This window comes from Marmota marmota, unplaced genomic scaffold (assembly GCF_001458135.2).
Source record: "Marmota marmota marmota unplaced genomic scaffold, marMar, whole genome shotgun sequence".
Taxonomy (NCBI): Eukaryota; Metazoa; Chordata; class Mammalia; order Rodentia; family Sciuridae; genus Marmota; species Marmota marmota.
The window spans coordinates 51,910,488-51,934,341 of NW_026000108.1; the positions used below are offsets into that span (position 1 = coordinate 51,910,488).

Genomic DNA, 23,854 nt, shown 5'->3' on the forward strand with positions numbered 1-23,854 from the left:
ATATATATATATATATTTAGGGAAGACTTTTTTGGGAGAACAACACTTTTAGGTTGAGACATGGCAGATGAGGAGTAAGCAATGAGAGGATAAAGGAGTCAGGTTTCCAGGCAAACATCCGAAGATCTTGGACCAGATGGGCTTTGATTTAGAACATGAAGTTAAGGATGGTGGACGATGAGATTAGAAAGGTAGACAGGCAATGGAGTATCTTATAGGACATGACAGAGTGCTTAAATTTTATTCAAGTAGGAATCCACTTGATGTTTTCAAGGAAGGGAATTATGTAGTCTCATTTACATTTTCAAAAAAATCACATAGGTTCTTTCTGGAAACTAGATTGTTGGATCTATTTAATAGACCTTGTATTTTATAACATTTGTAGATGATAATAAATCTGAAAAAAACTCAAAATGAGATACACTAAAACATTATTATGCTTTCTAAACTTTTAACCTTCTAACCTGAGCTCAAATCCACCAGATGAAAATCAATGCTAATTAATGATGATAAACATAAATGTGTAGGAATTTAGATTCCAAAGTAAACTGCAAAAATCCAAGATGGTAACACCTGGCCTGGGAGCCATTCCTAAAAAACAATCTGAAAATTTCATTATTATTTTTAAAATAACAAATATGTGATGAATTTTCTTAAGTATTAACTCTATATCAGACTGAAATAATATCAAACAATCTCAGGGTGGGAGAGGTCATAAAAATTGTTTAGTTCTCCCTCTGATCCAGTGTTTGAAAGATGAGTCTTGGCATCAGGAATATATATGCTTGTTTTCCATTCTGCCCTCTCCTAACATTGTGACTATGGACAAGTTTCTTAAATTTTCTTATCCCCCCCATTGAGAAAGGGCTTAACCAATTAGGGCTTATTAACAGAATGAATATAAGAATTATATAAAAGAATTCTTAAGCACCTAACAAAATGTTCATAGCATAATGGAGCTTAATACTTGTTGCTAGTCATTGCTACAAAAACACCCTCAAGTAGTGATTGTCTGTGCCTGAGCTCTTCTGCAGATGGAGGCATGTTCTTTGCCTTAGAATCACTTTCTTTATCTTGGAATTCCTTTCATCTGTGAGCAGCTCTTTGCAAGTTCTTTCTTGATTCCTTAAATCTCTTCTACATGAGAGTACTTCAGATCTATTAAAACAATTATCATCTGTACCAAAGCTTTCTCAGGAAAAATTTCCATCTTCTAGGGCAATATTTCTCAACTTTTGATGTGCATACAAATAATTAGAAAATATTGTTAAAGTGCAGTTCCTGATTCTGTAGTTCTGGAATAGATCTTCAATTCTTTCCTTTCTAACAAATTCCATAGCAGTGTAAGGGCTGCTGGATTGTGGACCATATTTTGAATAGTGAGACTATGAATAAACCATCCCTTTGCTTTACCTTCCAAGAATCTCTACTCTGAAAGCATTTTGTTTTGTGAAGTGCTCTTTAAGTGTGTCATCCAGGAGAGAATTTACTATCCCAAGTCAGCTCTGAGAAACAAAGAGTCTAACATCTAGTTTATTCTGAGCTCCAATTTTTTTAAAAGTGAAATCTAAATCACAATAAAGTATTGTAGACAACTGACTCCAATTAAGCTATTTTCTGATAAAAATTTCTTAATAATTTTTACTTTAAAGCATATTTCTGCTTTTTGTAATGATACTCTTTTTTTCTGACCCAAGTTAGAGCCTTGCATGTATACTTGCTAATATTAATCATTTAGTTCTCGCTCATTAATATAACTAAGAGTTTAAAATTTCTCTTACCCAAACATCCATTTCTCTTCCAGCCTTATATTATCAGCTAATTTGGTGAACACAACTTCCATATCATCTGTCAGTTCTAGAAAATATACTATCTAGGACATGGGGAGGCTGGATTTCTTAGGTAGGTCATTCACTATCCTCTGTATTTTAAGATATTCTGAATCATTACCCTATGAATAGAGTTATTGTATTGAGTAAGTTACCCATTACCCTTGCATTACATTTATATTATTTTTCTGTCCCATAGTTTCCTATTTTACTTTTTCATATACAAAATTAGTCATATTATCAATCTTGGTGTGTAGTCCTTGGAAGTATATTTTAAGGGAGACACTGACAAAAGCTAAACTTTTGAAGAAGAACCAATATGATAGGGCATCTTGAAGTTGGTTCTGTGAAAACAGAACAATAATATTTGTTTTCATTTATGATTTGGAAATTCTCATTCATTTTCATGTTTGGCCTGAAAAAGAGAATCTAAGAACAACTGTTCAATGGATGAAGAAATAAGTTTGGTTCCTGCTGTTCCAGATGAAACAGCAAATATTAGTGTTGAAATCTATTAGAGCTCAGATTTAGTGTTCAATGTTATAAAGATATGTATGTATTCTATTAAGAATCTCTGTATGGATTTATACTCTAAGATGGATTGTGTTATGATAACAAAAGTCAGGTTAAAAAGGTTTATAGGTTAAAGGAATGTGAGATGATCTTGTTAATCTATTTCCTCTTTTTGTTTTTCATCTGTTTCCTAATACAGTGAAGTTCAATAAATAATCCAAGGCCACAAGCATTTGACCCAGCTCTTCAGCTGGCTTGGAATGTTCTGCCCACAAAATCTGCTGCTACCCATTTTACTGAGATACTCAGAAAGCTTTGTAATGGCCATAATTCATACTGGAAAACAGCCATAAATTTAATCTCCTTAGAAAGAAATCCCCAAATTTTAAATACAATAGTTATTAAAAAATCCAACTGGTTATTATCTTGAAAAATAAACTTATTTTTTAAAAAGTCATTTTATATTATACTTAATAAAATTTGTTGTACAATAATGCTCTCAATGAATAAAGAATTGATTAATTATTAACTGTTCATTTGAAACAACTTACATGATAGTACACTAATTTTGCCTTGGGCTTATCTTTTGTAGCAGTATTGTCAAGAGGTACTCTATTATGCAAGGTTTTATTGGGTAGCTCAAGAAGCTCTTCTAATTCTTTAATGTTCAGGAGAATCTCTTATCTAGTATCTATCCTTATCCTCCTTCTAATTACTCATTTGGGTTGTGAACTTCTCTAATTTTACCCAATTTCCATATTATAATGCTACATAACTTGATTTGTGCCATTCTCCCTCATTGCAGTCACCAACTTCCTGTATCCATGGAAGATTTCAGTTTCATTTTGCAATTAATTTGATTATTTATTATCAGCATAAGATTGACTCAAGTGTTTAGCAGAGAGAGGTACTATTATTAAATGGAGAGCATTGTTTGACATAGGACTAATTTTATATGTTGTTAGTAAATATTTTGTGTTAGGATCACTTCTGTTCTCTTACAGTTTCTTTATTTAAAACTCTGAGGACTTGATTAATGAACACTAGGATAATTATTATAAGTTCCTTAATTCCCACCAACCTTTCTAAATTTACATATGCAGGTATAACATTATTTTAGAAAAGGATCTGAAAAGTTCTCTTATTTTACTTCAGTAATATTTGGGACACTAATTATTACCCAGAATATGATAAAAACTCAAGGATTTTTAACAATAGTGGTGTCTAGTGGAAGGTCAACTTACTTTTTAAAGCAGTGTGCTGCAGTGACAAGCCACCTGTCACTAATCAAGGTGGCTCCACATTGATGGATGTTACTGCGCTGAAGGGAAGCTTGCCAAGGCCAGGCACCCTTGTCTGCAAGTTCTCCAGACATTATTCTATTGACTATTAATGGAACAGCTCGTTTACCGCAACCTTAAAAAGATGAGATTATTAACTTATAAGAAATGTGTAGTTAATGGTTTATACAAAGAACCTAAGAGAGTACTGCAATACAATAATTGCATGTATCATTGTATAAGCATGCACTAAATCACCATCCATTCTCTTTATTTCTTGATATATTGATATTTTTCTTACTCCCTCCCTTTGTAGATGTGGATATATGTTGCCTACTGAAGCTTTGTTAAGCTGCATATAGCTTACGCACCACAAAGTGGTAAATCGGGCCTGTGAATTTACACGTTAATTATCCAATTATTCTGGGAGCTCCCATTAATATTGTTTCCTAGTTTTGGGTGATTCAGCAGTGTTACTTGACATGACTTCCTCATCAGAAGAACTCCCTCTGGTCAGATAACTAATTGCCTGTTATTAATATTATTACTTTTTTGAAACTCCCCTCCCATCTACTTCTCTGAGTGACTACTTTCTAAGGTGAGCTTGAATTAATGTATCATCACCAGTTCTTCACTCTTCAAGATGGAAGTTTCCATATAAACATCACATTCACTATTGACATAAATAAAGATGTGTTCTGTCATGTGCACCAGAAATTACTTTGCTGCTTCTGCTACTCATACTTAGGGGTCCTGCTAGGAATCTGAACTATTAAGCACAATGTTAATAAAGAAAATACGGTAGGTTCAATTAATTCTTTTTTCAACTAAGTATCAAAAAATAAAATTTATTTATCTGATAATAAATACGCTTCAAACATGTCCAGCTGTTTTAGAAATCTCCATCCCTCTGTCATTTCTCTAGTTTAGACTGTCATTTTTCCTCATCTGAAGAACTACAACTGCTTTTTTCTTCATCCCACTATTTCTAGGTTTGCCTGTCCAATCTGTTCTTCATACTGGAAGCCAAGTGATCCTTCTGAAATGTGTGAAGACTTCACACTTCATTGTCCTCCAGAAAAAGTAAAAATAGTTCAATATGATCTGGTCCTCAATTAATATTGACCACACCTCAGTCCCTCCATTTTATTCTGCATTTCAGCCATGTTCACATTTTTCATAAAAAAATGACTATGTTTTAACTAACTTAAAGACATTTTATATTCTGCTCCCCTGGCCCAGAACACTTACTCCCAGTCACTTGATCACTTTCTAACTCCACAAGACCAGGTTAGGTAAATCTCTGGTTAACTCTCATAGCACTGTGCTCTTTCTCTGTGAAAACATTTATCACACTATTTTAGTATTTCTTAATTTATTTCTATCTTCCCTTATCTTGGAATTATAAGTTTGAATAAGATCATGTCTTATTTGTAATGGTACCTACCATCCAGGCACACTTTCTGGCACTTGGTAGATATTGAAAGATATTTATTGAATGAATGAATAAGTGAATAAACATATTTTGGGTGTTCTCAAGACACAGAGGCAAAAGCATAAACATGACTTCTCAAATTCTTCCTCATTTTTGTAAAAATTTACAAGATGCAAGTCACAGTGAATTAAAGTGAGTTAGTGAAGCCACTGTCATCTATGAAGGTAAGGATATTAAGTATATTTTGTATGGTCAGTCTCAGATAATGGAGTTTATCTTTTCCCTATGTATCTCTATCTCATCATTTTATTTCTCAGCAGAAAGAAAGAATATTTCGTAGCACTTTAAAAAATTAGAAAAGCAAGCCAACTTATTCCAAACAAGAAATATAAACTTTCTTTAGAATTTTTAACATGTAAAGTGTTTTTTCTTGAACATGACTTTAAAATTTCAGTCATTGAATTTGAAAATCAGTATTAACATCTATTTCAAAGTTGTTTTTCTTTCCCAAAGAAAGTATGAAACATAAATGGGAAATTATGAGCTAATATTTGAAGATAGCTTTGATGATGTGAAAATTCAACTTGTTTATATAAGCTAACTAGACTTACATGCTTGGACAGTTAGCTTCCCTGTTGATGAGCTCATTGCTGAAAAACAAAATGGGACAAAGAATGATAATTTGCTATTCTCTTGGTTGTTCTCAATGACCAGGAATTATTAGAGGACATTGGCCATATATGGATTCTAGATAGGTGAGCAGGAGATTCAGGAGATTAGCTATCTGATTTAGCAATATATGTGTGCATTTTTGTTGAGATTTACAGGCAACCTCTAACTAAGTACATAATATATCAAGGAGTGTGAAAGACAAAAATGGTGGATGATTAAAATTCACAAATACTTTCTATTAATACAGAACTGTGGCTTTCCAGTGGTGCAGGGTAAAGTTCTTTTGTATTCCACTTCAGGAGACATGAACAAGCAAGTAAGTAGATGGGTCCCAGGGCACAAAGCTTGCCTCAAGCAGACCAGGTTGACTTTTGTCCCTTTTACTTAAAATGTCACATAAGCCTTTCTTTTGGGTTAAGCGTTTAGGTTGAAAAAAACTTGGAAAATTCCCACAAAAAAATTGTATTTAAAATACTTCTAGGGCTGGGGATGTGGCTCAAGCGGTAGTGCGCTCGCCTGGCATGCATGCAGCCTGGGTTCGATCCTCAGCACCACATACAAACAAAGATGTTGTGTCCGCCGAGAACTAAAAAATAAATATTAAAAAATTCTCTCTCTCTTTCTCTCTTTCTCTTTCTCTCACTCTTTCTTTAAAAAAAATACTTCTAAAACAATTCTTAAATGATCAAAATGCTTTATTTTTTAAAAAAGTGTATTCTTATCTAACATCTGCTAAATATTGGTAAATGTCAATTATTGTCAATTTCCAACATCATTAGGAATCTAATAAAGGAAGAATATTTAAACATATATTTAAGTATTTGAACATATATTTAAACACATACTATTATTTAAAAACACACATATGTGTTACATATGTGTAACACTTATGTAACATATATTATGTACAGAGTATATATATATATGTATATATATATATATATATATATATATATAATTTTTAGTTGTCAATTATACTTCAGTAAAACTGAGAGAAAATAAATTGATATAAGGAAGTTTACATGAAAATTGTAATGATATTCAGGTTAAATGGTTCACTGAATAGATAATAATAAACTTATTTTTTCTACTAGTGCCATGTTTCTCAAACTTAAATTCTCAGTACCATATTTCCCTTTGTGCAAAATAAGAATTTTTGTTGACATCGATGTTCATAGCAGCACAATNTATATATATAGTTCTTTTTACATGCTATAGTTTGATACCCAGAATACACACAATGTTATTTTTTGTAATTTATTCTTTTTTTCCCTTATCTTTTTAAAATTAAATTATTTAATTTTAATTTGTTATATATGATGGCAGAATGCAATTCATTTCATTTTACACATATAGAGCACAATTTTTCAAGTCTCTGGTTGTACACAAAGTATTTTCCCACCATTTGTGTCTTCACATAAGTACTTAGGGTAATGATGTCTAATTCATTCCACCATGCTTCCTACTCTCATGCCCCCTCCCTTTTACTGCCTCCCTTTTGCCCCATCTAAAGTTCCTCCATTCCTTCCATGCTCTCCCCCATTGCCATTATGAGTCAGCATCCTCATATCAAAGAAAACTTTTGGCCTTTGGTTTTTGGGATTGGCTTACTTCACTTAGCATTATATTCTCAAGGTCTATCCATTTACCTGCAAATGCCTGATTTTATTCTCTTTTAATGCTGAGTAATATTCCATTGTGTATTTTTGACACATTTATCTAATGAAGTTCCCCACACATGGTTATTTGTCAAAACAAAAAGACAGATTCTAGATAAATTATGGATTGAATGTTGAGCTACAGGGTTATTTCAAGAATTGACTTAGAATGTTTTCAGATTTTTATTGTTTTTGGAAGTTCTAAGATGAAGTATTTCTGGAAAGCACTGTTTTTGCCAATAGGAATTGCCTTAGTGGTGCTACTGAGCTTTCCCCTATATGAACCTTTCCTAGGTGAGAGTAAATGGAAATTCTGAAACTTTAAAGGTTCCAGCTCTTTCTACTACCAATCACTCATACTAATGCTTTCAGGTTTCCAAATTATATGCCAAATTTAATAGGTTCCTAAGTAGTAATAGCTTCAATGTTCTATGTTGTATTTTCTATTTTCTTATGCATTCTTATATTTCTGTGATTTCAGGAAGAACAAACATTATCATTGCAACTTTACAGAAGAGAAAATAGGCACAATAGTATAGGCCAATTACTTGTGTCTGCAGTGACTCAGTGGAGTTAGAATTAGTTAGGTAGCTGTCAAATCAGTTTTTCCATCAGTACATCCTATCTTTTAATCTAGTGCAATCATTAAAATAAGGTGAAACATACAAGCTGAGTCCATAAGGTACAAAAAGTCAGTTATATAATGACTGTTTAATGCTTCATTCTGGTTTTAGATAGCTCAGTCTTTTAAAGTTCCTGGCAAATTAATTTTTTACTGGAAATTACATATAACAACATGTAACTTATCAGAATGGCCACCATTTCACAATCTCAATTTGTGTGCCTCCTTACCTAACAAAGAAGGTGGATTCAGTATTTGACAGGTTCCTCCTTCCTCTCTGGGAGAGGTTCACAGCTTTATTCCCTGAATAGCTGACTGTCACATCAGCAAACTTCTGCCCATTCTATTACCTCAGATTTTCACTTCCTGGTGAGATTTCCTCTTGAAGAGTCAGCTAGATCCTACAGGGCAGGGTATCCTGTTTCACATCCAATATAAATCACTTGTTCTGACTCTCTTTTGTGACTCTTAAGTCTGGTATACATTGGAATTTGTAGGGGAAATATGTACTTGTCTCCCAGAAATAGGTGCTATGGAAGCAGCTTGGTATACAAAGGTAAACAAGTTTCTGTCTAGCTACACTCCTCAGAATCTCTAATATGCTAATGTAGGGGATAATTTTCCAAGAGACAAATATCATGGACAGAATTTCTAAAATGTGTTTGAACACAGAACCCCTTTTAAATGAAGTTTATCAAAAAGGTAGAGGTCTAGATTTGAATCTTAGCTCACTTTAATTATTAGATTACTTAACTGTTTTTGCCTAATTTTTACATCTATGAAGTTGAGTTTCCCTACCTCATTGGAATATAGAAATTAGATACTGCATGGACTTAGAGAGGGTGTAGAGATGGGTCTTGATAAAAGTTTCTTTTCTTTAATTTATGGAAGTGATGGTGGTGTAATGAACTAAGGGTGAACCAAAAAGGGAAAAGTGGACTATGTATAAATGGCTTTAGAGAATTTTTTTATAATTTGCTGATTTTTTAAAGCATTATTTATCAGATGGCTTTCGGGGTTTCAAAGTTGGTTTACCATTTTCCAGAATGCTCATATGAAGAAACTTAACAAAAAATTAATAACATCACCATATACAGAAACTATCCATAAAGGCAACAAATGAGTTTTGTTTTTGGAAGGTCCCATCCAGAAATATAATTATCGCTTAACTCTTGGTATTTTCACTTGATTAGTCATGGAGGCAATGACTTTACCACTAACCCTCTGTTGGTGGTAAAGGTTATTTGGGGATGAATGTCAATTTATTTCTTCCAGGAAAACCACTGATGACTAACTTCAGATATGCTTTCATCAGAAGATAATAAAACCTTGAAAGGTCACTTAAGTTGAGAAAATTTTCCATATGAATTTGAGCTATTATTTGAAATGGTAATAATGACAAATAAGTTTCTGATTATATAAAAAACAGACCTAATAGAGACTTCATATCATGGGTAAAGTACCTACTTACCATTAACTTGAACTGAGGAAACATCTATTGGCAAGGCTCTTTCATTTCTTATCTTCTGATTTAAGATGCTATGGATTTTCTTCTCTCTTACAGTTCTTTGCCCAGTAGAAGGGAACTGGAACACCATGACAATGTCTGCTTTTACACCATCTACTTCTGGACTATAACATGCAAGAGAAAAGTACATATTCAAAGAATGCATCTGGTTTTGTCCTACACTCTTTATCTTTTTCTCCTGAATTATAACTCAATTGATGAGTGTTAATTCACATTCATACTCTTCTATGTGTCACTGTCTTACCTAATGCCATTTCACATGTTTCCTCTTGCCTTTTATTATTTTATTACAGCAGTTGGGTGAGATTCAGATTAAAAAGTCATCATCAAAGTAAGAAATTCTGAAAGTTGGAAGAAACCTTCCTGTTCTCTTAGGTCAATCAATGATACATTTGGTAAATGAACCACTTCTACACCATCCATGACAAGTGGTCCTCCAACCCAGCGCAGTCATAAAATAATGGAAAATTTACTTCCCAAAGAGACTGTTTTCTCTCTGGTCAACTCCGATTCTAAGAGTTCTTTATTTTAAGTTGCAATATATCTCCCTTTATGTTTTCCCTAAGGCTTAAGGGAAACTGGAACATACACAATGAATCAATTTCCTCTTCCACATAAATATTTGAAGATAATAAAGTGTGGTCCCTGAGTATGCTCTAGATTAAGCATGCTCAGTTTTTTGAATTTTTCATACAAAGTGGTTCAAGACTCTTCACCTATGGAACTGAACTTTTTTTTTAGTGTTTTTAAAATTTGTTTTTATGGTGCATTATGATTATACATAATAGTGGGATTCATTATTCAATATTGGAATGTGCACATAATTTGATCAATCACATTCCTTGGTTCCTTCCCTTTCTTTCCCTTCCTGCCTCCCTGGATCTACTTTTTCTACTTTACTGATCTCTCTTTCACTGTTATTATTATTTTAATTAATGCAGTATAATTTATGCAAAAGCAATATTTATTGTGGTATAATCTAACATGAACATAGTATAATTTGGTATATTTCATTCCCCAGTATTTCCCTATGCCCTCCCTTTCTCCCTCTCTCTTGATCCTGTTCATCTACTGTATTAGTCTTCTTCTTACTTTCATTAGACCCATCTCCTACCATTTTTTTATTCCTTTCTTTCTATCTCTCTAACTTCTACGTATGAGAGAATGCATATGACACTTCTGAGTCTGATTTGTTTCAGTCAGCATGATGTTCTCCAGCAAATGACACATTTTCATTCTTCTTTATAGCTGAATGAAACATCATTGTGTATATGTACCAGATTTTCTTTATCCATTTGTCTGTTGATGGCTGGTTCCATAATTTGGCTATAGTAATTGTGCTTCTATAAACAATTGTATGCATGTATCACTATAGTATGCTGGTTTAGCTCATTTGGATAAATACCAATGAGGAGGATATCTGAGTCATATGGTGATTCTAGTCTTAGTTTTTTAAGGAATCTCCATATTTCTTTCCAAAGTGATTGTACTAATCTGCAGTCCAGTGGAACTGAAGTATTACACTCTCTTCAAATAGGAAAACCAAATTAATTCAAGGTCTTTTTAAAAACTAAAATTAATATGTATTAATCTGCCATGTCTCTTATTTTTATGCTACAAAAGATCAAAGCTCTAAAAAACATTGGAAGCCTATCATCCTGAATTTTTGACTGAAAAGAGTAAATTATATTAATTCTGAAACATTTTATGTGTTGTGGTCCATTTAGGCTCTGGAATATAGACATATAAATCATCAGAATTTTATGTCAAATTGGAAAACAGGTAACCAAGTGATTTTTCATATTAAATCAGAGGAATTAATACTGTTTACCATATAGAATTTCTCTGGATTCCCCACAAAATATTGCATAATGGTAGTGGCTACAAATCCAAAGGAATTCATGCAGTGATGATAATGCTAGAATGCTATGGCAAACAAAGTTAGAAATCTAGGAATGCTTTTATCTTTTAAATTGTCTAATTTGTATTATATAATCCTTATGGAAGTCCCTAGATATCAGTAAAAATGTAAAAACTTGGAATAAGTCTATCAATAAGGCATTATTAGTCTATTGGTAATAAAAGTGATTATTATTTCCTTCAAATAAATTCATGTCTGAATAGATTCTTTTTCCCTAAGAACATGAGGCATGACTCAGGCACTGTGGCACAGGCCTGTAATCCCAGTGGCTCAGGAGGCTGAGACACGAGGACCGTGAGTTCAAAGCCAGCCTCAGCAAAAGCGAGATGCTAAGCAACTCAGTGAGACCCTGTCTCTAAATAAAATACAAAATAGGGCTGGGGATGTGACATAGTGGTCGAGTGCCCCTGAGTTCAATCCCAAGTACCTCCCACCCCAAAAAAGAACATGAGCTATGCATGTTCATGGGTTTGTGCATATGACATATATGTTCTGTTGCATGATTTTCGAAATAACACAATTGAAACCTTTGGACAATATCTACAACTGATAAGAGTCTTTTCTCTCCACCATAACAAAAGAACATTTATTTCTGCAGGAAGATCTTTTTGTTTGGACATGCCTCCTGTAACTAGTGTTTTATTATAGGTAAAACTCATGATTACCTTTTGTAGTCAATTTTGTCTTTTTAATGTTTTTGAAATGACTTATCTGTCAAAAGCATATAACTCGGTGCATGCAATGACATGCTGCTGGATTTTCTTGAGGCTTTGGGTTTTGACAGATTCCAGCTCATAAATCATCAGTAGGGTCTGTGTCCTGGTTCTGTCACTTGGGGCAGAACTGTCCATTGGGGAACTTTGAACACATCATTTACCCTGATCCCCAAATCTTAGTTTTGTTTTTTTTTTTAGTTTACAAAATGGTGGTCAGTCCTATATCTTGAGATTATTGGAGGTAATGTTTATGAAGAATCCTAGCCAATAACCTAGTACAAACGGTCACATATATGAGGCTCCTGTGTCATTTGCCCTTTGTCCCTCCAGGCTTGTGACTATCCCTTTGCCCAAACATACATACGTTAGTCTGATTATTTGGTTCTTGATATAGTGCTTGTTCAAGGCTGAATTAATAAATATTTCATCCACCTGTGATTACAGAGAAAAACTATTGTTAATAAGATATCTTGTAATAATACTATACTCTTGAATAAATGTTAAAACAATAGAAATACAATTTCACAGGAGTAACATCATCATTTAAATCAGCAATCCTCAAACTTTACAACAGAATTATTTGCTCAATTAAAAACATGATTTGGGGGTTCATCTTCCAGAATTTTGGTTTCAATTGGTCTTACAGAAACCTAGACAATCATATTTTTAAAAGTCTTCCCATAAATTTCTAATGTTTGGAGTGATATTTGTAATAGAAGATATCACTATACATTTTTTCTTAGTAGAAAGGCACCATAGAGATGGAACATAGAACAAGGCTTTGAGAAGTGGTAGAGAGGACTTTATCTCCATCCTGGGTTTGAACCTATTCTCTTGCTCATGAACCGGGCAGCCTTGGAAAAGTGACTGAACCAATGTGAGCGTATTTCCTAACCTGTAAGACAAAGATAGTGGTATGTCACTCGCAAGGCTAGGAAGATGAAACACATAAAATTTCAGGATTGTTTTGATAGGTAGTTGCTGGTGGTTCCCTACCCCCAATTCTGACATTGTAGGTCTTAACTTCTCTGCAGGTCTTTGGTTGTAAGAGACAAGGTGGAGGCACTAGGGATTTAGGAGACAAAGATTTCTAAATGGTTGATTATCAACTTTAGGGTAAATAACAAAGGAAGAGAAAGTAAGATAGTGTTACAATAACAGATCACATTGTACTCTTAGCCAGCTTGGTGGTGCACGCCTATAATTCCAGCGGTTTGGGAGGCTGAGGCAGGAGGATCTCGAGTTCAAAGTGAGGCAGTAAGAAACTCAGTGATACCTTGTCTCTAAATAAAATACAAAATAAGGCAGGGGATATGGCTCAGTGGTTGAGTGCCCCTGAGTTCAATCTCAGTATCCAAAAAATAAATAGATAAATAAAAGAATTACACTATTTAGTTTATGTCACCAAAGAAAAAGAAGAATACAAGCAAATGACTTTGGAACATATGCAACAGTTTTAACTGCCTGCCACACAGCATCATGCTGTTGTGGTCTGTCACACCTAGAGTTTGCCTGACAATATCCCCTAGTAACCACTTGGTGGCAAAAATGTCATCTTAATGCAAGTACCAGAGGTCATGGTAGACAACAGATGAGCCGAATGTATGGATGGGGCAGGGGATCCTAAATCCGGAAGGAAGGGGCAGGAAAACCCACTAACTAAAAATAAATAAATAAATAAATAAAATAAACAAAAACAATGAATGGAAGTCTGTTTTAGGGATCAAGGAATAAGTTAGGACCATCAGGAATTCATAGATGCTTCACTTGGAACCAAAATATTAATTATTTCCTTAATCCTTAAAGTTATTTATGGTAAAAAGAATTATTGTTCACTGTTTTACTAAAAGAGGAAACTGAATTAGAGACATTATGTGACTTTTCCTGGCTTTACACAGATAATGAAAAACAAGAACTTAAATAATGACAAACAAGGATTAAACTCAGGTCTTGCCTCTTTGTTAAATATAATACTAATTTTACTTCAATTTATTTCCTAGAACACATAGCAATAAGCTTTCAACTAGTTGATTGATCAAGATAACATGGTATAATACTTGTAAAACATATACTTGATAATAGCTTTAAACATAAGTTCAAAGGCAGTATTTAAAGAATAAATTGTTAGTATTTAAAATATGCCCTTATCTGTACATACATAAGAAAAGAATAAATTTGGTGGTTTGCAGCTTATATTCTAGAAATGAAACTATTTTACAAGATGTGTTTTTGCAAGAGTGACAATGGCATATTCATTTCTTTTTACCCACAGTCAATACTATTCCTTGGTAATGGGAGGAAAGTCTGGAAAAAAAAAAAAGAAAAGAAAAGACAAACCAAAAGAAACAGGGAGAAAAGCAATAAATTTTAAAAGGAATAAAAGTAAATGGCACTTGGATATTTAAAGAAGTTTGGTTGGCAATTATCCCCTGAGTAAGTTCCATGTGCAATTGATTCTTGGCCATTTGTAACTTGTGGATAATTTTCAACTCCGTGTATGATAGCATCCATCTGGAACATGCCTGTGGAAAAAAACAGCTAGACACAGTATTAATTCCATCTTTTAACAGTTAGGTTCTCTGGGAAGATAGTAACTGAAAGAATAATGTAGAAAGAATCTAAGTAGAAATAACCTATGTGATCACAATAATAAAAAATTTTCTTCTTTATAATTCAAATTCTAGGACTCTGTCTCTAAAAAGACTCATTAATTCAATCTGGGATGAGGCTCAGGGATCTTGAGGTGATACAGGCAGTCTGAAGACAACACTTTGAGAAAAGAAGTTCAAAAATTGGTAGAAAGAGTTCTTATGTTAATGAAGTTACAACAGAGGGATAATCCAAGAAAACACAAACATAAAAAACTTATTGCTGAATGGAGTTTATTCATAAATGAGCTTTCAAGAGACCCTGAAATTGTGTTTGCCTGACAAGTTAATGCTTACATCATCAGAAACATTCTTTCTGTGCACATTATAGCATTCCAAGTTCCCAATAGTTTTAGAGAACATTTTTTTTTCAAACCTGTGCACCAGTTACTTATAAATTTATTGCTATTTATGCAACTTAGAAGAGTTAGTGATTTGTAAATCTTTCCTACCTCTCATTTTTGGGCATTTGGAGAGATCTGTAATTTATCTCCTAACATTGAACAAAGACCTCTTTTCAGGTAGGTTGATACTTCTTTCTGCTTGTTGATTTTGGATTGCTGGAAGTTGCACTGAGATTAAGTTCTAAGAGGGCAATTGAAGGTTAGTTGGGTGTTTAATTAAAGAGTTGGGGAGAGGTTGTCAACTCAAACAAACAGATACACCCTGCCATTCAGCTCTCATTCCTGTACTAAACAGAGCTATGTTTACACATGTTGCTGCCTTTCTCTATCACATGCTTCCCGACCAGCTTTCTGTACGTTCACATAAGGGGTATTGCAGGGCTGAGACTGTGAGTTTCAAAGAGACTTGCCAATGAAGGTTGGCAAATGGAATATAAAGCTCTTGATTCTATCAACACCAGATGACTTCCTGAGAAGGAAAGGAACTGAAAATACTCTACAAAAAACTTTAGATTCAGTGGCTTTCTCTTAATTATATTAAGGATACCATACAAAGGATAGTATAAGATACACTTTTAAAAACACACCTTTAGGTTTAAATAAGACTTGATTGAAGTTACATTGCTACAGGGCTGAAATCAAGGTGGGAATAGAGAGTACGGTGTAATTGCAGTTGAGCTGTTGTTCATAATGCCAAACATTTAAAGGCTTCACCATCTGTCACCAGCTTGCCTGCTCAGGCTTCTAGATACCAGTAACTCACAGGCATGGCCCTCATTTTTCTGTGTACTTGTCCTTTTCAGGCCATTCCTTTGGTTTGTAACACCCTCTGCTAGCTCTACTTTTCTGAATCACAATTCTTCTTAAGATCCATTCCAGATAATACCTTCTTCAGGGTTAGTTTTTCATCCTCAGACTAATTTTGCACTCTCCTTATTTTGTCTCAATTTTTCTTATCCCTCTCAAACTTTCTTACTCTTTATGTAAAGGTAGGATGTCCTTTACTAAACTGCAAACTCTTTGTGCATAGAGATATTCTGTAGTATCTAGCATAGTGCTTTGCCTATGATAGATATGCAGCATGTTTTTTTTTTAATGAATCAATGTGAAAATTTATTTCTCAGAAATGATTGCATTTACTAGGAAATAATTCCAAGGATTTTTACTGTATTTTATACATCAAATTGTGATTAAGGCTCCTAGAGAAAAAAAGAAAATTGCCCCTGAATTATTAGAAGGGAAATTTTTTTCCTTGTGGACATTTTTAGGCTGTTTGATTTCTTGTGGAAAGCTCATTGGTGAGGCTACAAGTGTTATAACAAAAGGAGTAATTATCACTGTTGTTTGCCAACTGTGCATCAAATACAAACTCCCTTGTATTTGAGCCCATTTGTTTTTAACATCAACCATCTGAAGTGAATCTCTATTATTCATATTATATGGATGAGGAAGTGACTTGCCCAAGATGACACAGTTGTAAGCCACAGAGCCAGGACTGAAGTAAAGGCCATCCAGCTTCTGAGCTTGTTAATGTCCTTGTAGTGCTGACCTCAGAGTCATCACATAGGTTGGCTACCACCAAGAACTGCTGCCCACTGACAGGCTGCGAGTGGTGCCCAAGTGCACCTGAAACTGCAAGAACACTTCCAAAAATAAGGACCATAATCTTGGTAGCTTTTGTTACAATCCATTAAAGTTTTTATTGAATCTATTTAGATCTCCAGATTTTTGGTTTATATGTTTGTTTGTTTGGGGTAGCTGAAATTGAATACAGGGGTGCTTAACCACTGAACCACATCCCCAGTCCTTTTTTCTTAAAAAAAAATATTTTATTTAGAGACAGGATCTTGCTAAGTTGCTGAGGCTGGCATTTAACTTGTGATCCTCCTTTCTCAGCCTCCTGAGTTCTTGGGATTATAGGTGTGCACCACTGTGCCCGGCCCAGATAATTTTGATTGAAGAAATGAACTGTAGTCATTCTCTCAAGCCTGGATAGGATATCATTAGCCTGAACACCTAGAGATGCTCACAGGATTTTAAGGCTTGTTGGCCTTCCAGGGATAAAGTCCAACACCCATAGCTTTGAACTTATTGCTATGTCTACTGGAGAAAGGAGCTGGATCCAGCATCATTTGAGGTCTGTGGACTTGTGGGAAGAGTGCTATATGATTACCTTAAACCAGGAGGTAATGAAATCACCAAATAAGGTTAAATATTTTATCATGTTACCAGTCATTTTTTTTTTGATTGCTACTAGTCCTTCTTCTTCTTCTTCTTCTTTTTTTTTTTTGTGGAATGTTAAAAGGAAACAGACTAATAACTAATCACATATATTACAATAACAATATACTGAACAATATTATCCTAAATTGATTAATATTCCCGAGACTGGGAAGCAAGGTAAATTTGTAAAAAATAGTTTGTAATGAAAGATTTAAAGGATAAAGTATCAGCTTTCAGTGTGCCATAATAACTTAAGTAGGCAAATTATATTTCTAAAAGAAAAATATCTAATTTGGATATATTAAAAAATTGTACTAAATGTATTTAAGACCAGAATGCTCAAAGCAAGGAAAGGTCATTATTTAGAAAGTTCATGTCGTTTCCAAGTGTGTTGTTTTTTTAAACTCTAAGTTTGATTATTTTGAGAGAAAGTGGGAAAAAGGAAAGGAGGAAGGGGGGATATTTTTCATAGGGCCTAATACAATGCTGCATTTACTGAATGATGAATGATAAGCTAAACAGATAACTTGGCAGAGTGGAGACTATGCTATATTCACAACTTTATCGAGAAGTTTAGAGATGGTTCATATTGCTTCTTGTCACACACAAAAAAACTTTCCACAAAAAAGCACACCCATCTATACCCTTCTTCCAACTGTGGATTTTGTTAAACTTACATATGCAAATAAATCCATTAACTTCCTTCCTGTCTGTTATAGTTGCTCCTATTGTTGCCTTCATCATTGAAAAATTGATACAAGGAAATGAGGATGAAGACATCTTTCTATAATATAAACCCAATATATTAAGAAAACATGATAAAATAAAGCACAGAGGATTTATAATCTTTGTGGGTTTAAAAATTTAAATGAAAGATGAATTGATATAGTTTTAATAATTTTATCTCCTATCATAGCTGAATTTCTTCCTGACAATTAGATTGATTTAGTTGAAAGAGTACATGTTTAGAATTATCTATATAACTTTAAACTTCCCCTCCATCATTTACTATTTGTAATTTCAGATCTCAGTTCTTTATTTATAAGGTGGGGATAATAATACCTTACTTTCAGTGTTAATATTATGGATTAGACATGAAATGTACAACAAATAGCTTTTCCTGTCAGGAATCAAATGAGACACTTTGAAAGTGGAGGTAGTCATACATATCACCCATTTTCAGTCACACCTAATATTCAATTACAGGATGAGTGCAAGTTTGAGCTCTCAAATAACGCAGCCACTTTCTACATACAGTTTTTCTAACCTCTAAGCAGAAAGTTTCTTGCAAGTCTCTGCTTATTCTTTTTTTTTTAGGTATTGGGTATTGAACCCAGGTACTTAACCACTGAGCCACATCTCCGGCCGTTTTTTAAAAATATATTTTATTTAGAGACAGGGTCTCACTGAGTTACTTAGGGTCTTGATAAATTGCTGAGGCTGGCTTTGAAATCAAGATCCTCCTGCCTTAGCCTCCGGAGCCACTGGGATTACAGGTGTGTGCCATCACACCCAGTTCTGCTTATTCTTATTATTTATCTTTTCTCCAAGTTTTCAAATTCAGTCTTTCTAGGCATAGGACCATAGCCTGACTCCAAACATTGGACATCTTTCACTCTCCTTTCCTTCTCCTATTCCAAATTTCAGGTAATCTTTCACACCTTTGCTAAGTTTACTTTGACCTAGTATCTCTTTCTCAGTATACTTTCCTGCTGCAGTGCCTGTCGGAGGAATCCAATATCTTGCCTTTCCCTTCTAATAGAGAGTGTTCCTAAACTGCATGTATCTCTTTGTATCACTTTCTGTTTCCAAGTTTGTTGTCTCTACAACTCTACACATATATTTTGAGGATGATTTGTGGGCCTATTTCTGGTGTTCCTGAGTACAAAGAAAATAAAATTTAGAACTTCCTTAACCCAGGAGTAGTGTTTTTAGGGAGAGAAAATCCTAAGTAAATTCAGCTGTTGCCATTGTTAATGCAGATAGTGGTCTTTGTCTCTTGTTAATATAATAATGATTCCTCTAGTATTTTGTGGCATGATAGATGGGAAGTAAAATCATGCAGATGATTCTTTTGGATGATAAGCAGCTTGGAGGATAGCAGTTAGTATTGGAACATAGAATTTCAAATCAGAATGCTTACTTTCAAATGCTAACCCTGTATCATTTGCTAGTTTTATTTCCTTCAGTAAATTAACCTTCCATAAATTACATGAGGCATCCAACCCTTTCTTATTAAATAGTCTTTGTAGTAGAAAATTTGTGCCAATTTTAGGCTAATGTAAGTGTTCTGAGCATTTTTAGGGTAGACCTGGCTAAGTTGTGATATTTGGTAGGTTAAATATATTCAGTGCATTTCCAGCCTATGATATTTTTAATGAATTTATTGGGAGGTAAGCTGATCATAAATTTAGGAACATTTTTACTAGTATCTGGTTACTAAAGTCTTCTCTGAAAGATGATATGAGGGAAGAAATAAGTCTGTTCCACCATCTCAGGGAACTGGGATGAATTTTAGCAGTATGTGAGCACAAACTCATTTTCTTTTGCATCTCTATTTACATTCAAATCAACAAAGCCAGAATTATGTGGGAGAACAGGGCCTGCAACCTGTCTTTCTTGATGATCTAATTAGCACCCATACAGGAGAGAGAAAAGAATCTGGTTGTATTCATTAGGATTTAGCAACAATAAACAGGAGTGACTCATAAGGAGGCATGAATCCTTCCTATAATTCTTCTAAAGCAAACTTTGTGGAGGGCGGAGGTGGGGGGAGAAGAACACCTGCCTCCTTTAAAGGAGTGTAAAATAATATGAACCATGGGAACTCTCCTTCATCTTCTCTTTCTTTGAAAATCTTCTGCACTTATTTCCTTCAACCTACAATTTAATCCTTAATTATATCATGTCATGCTGTTCAATTTCATGTGTGTTACTCACATCTCTCCAAAAAGATTGGGAACAATTTGAGATGACAGATCATATTTCCTCTATAGTAGATCCAGGTGACAAGAAATTCAGTGAGCTCAATAATTATACTATATATTTGGGAAAACTTAGATTGTTTAGTTGGTTATATTTTTAAAAGATACTTGGATTCATATCTAATATCACATTCAAAGTATTCTCTAGGAGCATTAAAGACCTAATAAAAAGAATAAAATTATAAACTTAATAGGAGAAAATATACTAAAATATTTTTGTGATATATAAAGAGGGAGGAACCTCTTTAAAAGAAACTTCAACCACATTTGTAAGGCAAAGAAAATCAATAAATATGATTACTTCAAACTTATGGATTTCTGTTTCTTGGTAAGTATTAGTAGAAGCAAAATGTCAACAACTGACACATTAATATCTAAAAATTATAAAGAATTCTTACAAAGCAATATGAATTTAAAAAAATGGTTCTAATAGAACAAAAAGGCAAAGAATATATACAAGCAATTTATAGACACAAAAGCCCAAAAGGTGGGTAAGTAAAGGTAATAATGCACAAACTCATTAGTAATTAAAAAAATGCAAATTAAATAATGAGTACAATACTACTTGATGCCTGATAGCCTGACAAATAATATCCATAAAAGAAAAAAAAAGCCAAATAATACCAAATACTTTGGAATGAATGTTTGTGTACCCTAAATTCATATTTTGCAAACCTAATTTTCCAGGTGATAGTATTAGGTGATGGAATGATAGGGAGGTGATTTGGCTATGAAGATGGAGCCCTCAAGAGAATAATGTCTGTATAAAAGGAAGTTCTCTTGCCCCTTTCACCATGTGAGAACACAGCAAGAAGATGCTCTTTGGTGAACTAGGAAGCAGGCCCTCACTGGACATTGTATTTGTTGGTACCTTCGTCTTGGACTCCTGAACCTTCTGAACTGTTTGAAATAAATGTTTGTAGTTTAAGTCATCCATTTTATGAAACATATATTTTTGTAGCAGCCATAAAAGACTAAGATACGCAATTGTTAGCAAAGGTGGGGGACATATGAAACTTTATTCATTGCATATGAGAGTATACACTGATTCAGTCATTCTGAAGAGCAATTATGTATCCTTTTGTTGAATTAAGTGTGCACATGTCCAACAACCCAATAATTCTGCCCTAAAAGTGCTTTCATGGATATTTAAAGGGATCAGTAAGAGTCTGATTCTTGGGGTGACAGGTAAATGTGCAGGCAAGATATGGCAGATTTAATTAGTAATTATCATGTAACAGTTAATAGCAATGAATTAGATGTGCAGTTAGTGATATGGGTAGATCTTTTTAAAAAAGTTCTGAGCATCCCAGCAGCTTGGAAGGATAAGGTATGAGGATCATGAGTTCAAAGCCAGCCTCAGCAAAAATGAGGTGCTAAGTAACTCAGGGAGAACCTGTCTCTAAATAAAATACAAATAAATAAATAAATAAGGTTCTGGGTAAAAATGGTGAGACAGAGTGATTTATAAAACAAAAGATTAAAGCCTGTGCACATACATAAAACAAAATGTATTTTTATAAGAATGAATACAAATAAAACAATAGTCATGAAGCAGAATAGTTGCTAATGGTTGCTTGCAGGGGCAGCAGTATGGGCTTGTTCGATGAAGAAGAATAAATAAACATGAGAACAATGGAAGGGTCTTGCATATGCCTTTCTGATAACATGTCACTTAACTCAGCCTCTATCCCTGAAGTTCCTGCATTCTTAGAAACACATGCTAAACTGAAACTCAAAAGTCCACTTTTAACACAGTTTCCATTATAGATATACCCCTGCCTTTCTCTCACTTCTTTTAAGACATATTCTATTCCTATTTATTTTAATAGACAGAATTTTAGTTAATTTAAAATAGCAATAATGTAAAAGAAAATAGATTTTGAGCTTCTCAACAAATTATACATTTCTTTTTATTCAAAGAATTTATCTTTTTCATTAAAGCATTTTTAGATTCTTTCTTTTTTACATTGAGGAGGTTATATGAAGTCATTTAGGATAAGAGGAGTAGAGAAGATATTGGGATATACATGCACATGCAGGCTTCAGGTTCATTTTGTCATTCCTCAAGAATTGATTGGAAATATCATTTTCTAAGATGCTCTGAATATAAAAGAATGGAAGGAACCATTAATCTGTAAACATTAGTTATTGATTGGGGGATGAGACTGCAAGATAAAAAAGGTGCACAATTTAATATTGATTGAAAATATAGATTATAAACACCATCAGTAATAAGCATATTATTGTAAATACATTGCAATTGAGTACACTATAGACAAGGAGCAGATGGTGACATATAAAAACGACAATTAAGTGCAGAAAGAAATAAAATGTTGTGGGAGGAAAAGTATTTTTTGACAAAAACAAACCATATACCTGTTATTTCTTCCCTTTTAAAATAACTTTGTGTTTGTGTGCTTCTTTATCAGGAAGTTAACCTGTACCAGTTTTGAGTGATGGTTCATGAGAATCCTAAGCAGAACTTTATACAATTGGGTGTATATTTTGCACCCAGTGGAGTGCAAAATGCTTTGGGGGAAAATGCTGCATTTTAATAAAAATTGCTAGCATTTAACTTGAATGTTACATGTTAGGTCTGGGTTTTCTGTCATTAATAATATATATACAGGTGATATTAACAAAAAATTCCATCAGAAAACTTCTAAAACTCAAACAAATTCAGCAAAGTAGCAGGTTATAAAATTAACACCCATAAATCAAACATGTTTCTATATAGCAGTGACAAATCCACTGAAAGAGGAATTATGAAAACTACCCCATTCATGATAGCTTCAGAAAAAATAAAATAAAATACTTGGAAATCAATCTAACAAAAAAGGTAAAAGACCTCTACAATGCAAATTACAGGACACTAAGGAAAGAAATTGAAGAAGACCTTAGAAGATGGAAAGACCTCTCATGCTCCTGGATAGGCAGAATTAATGTTTTCAAAATGGCCATACTATTTTATATTTTTATATATTTTATATATTTATACAGATTTAATGCAATTCCAATTAAAATCACAATGACATTCTTCATAGAACTAGAAAAAGCAATCACAAAATTTATTTGGAAAAATAAAAAACCCAGAATAGCCAAAGCAATCCTCAGCAAGAAAAGTGAAGTCAGAGGCATCATAATACCAGACCCTAAACTACACTACAGAGCCATAGTAACAAAAGCAGCATGGTATTGGAACCAAAACAGACACATAGACCAGTGGTACAGAATGGAAGACAGAGACAAACCCACATAAATGCAGTTATCTTATACTAGACAAAGGCACCTAAAACATTCAGTGGAGAAAAGGTAGCCTATTCAATAAATAGTGCTGGAACAATTGGAAATCCACATCTAACAAAATGAAATTAAACTCTTATCTCTCACCCTGCATTAAACTCAACTCAAAGTGGAT

The 23,854-nt window shown here is 33.7% G+C and overlaps 1 protein-coding gene across 1 annotated transcript in view; it reads right to left on the reverse strand.

Annotated features, from left to right (window-relative positions):
* Tmprss11a (transmembrane serine protease 11A) overlaps positions 1 to 23,854 on the reverse strand; it is a 53,395-nt gene that overhangs the window by 13,715 nt on the left and 15,826 nt on the right. The window contains exons 4-7 of the mRNA XM_048783962.1: positions 12,539 to 12,606; positions 9,481 to 9,641; positions 5,669 to 5,707; positions 3,587 to 3,758 (exon numbers count right to left, since the gene is read on the reverse strand). Coding sequence (XP_048639919.1) covers positions 3,587 to 3,758; positions 5,669 to 5,707; positions 9,481 to 9,641; positions 12,539 to 12,606 — 440 coding nt within the window. The remainder of the gene's footprint in view (positions 1 to 3,586; positions 3,759 to 5,668; positions 5,708 to 9,480; positions 9,642 to 12,538; positions 12,607 to 23,854) is intronic.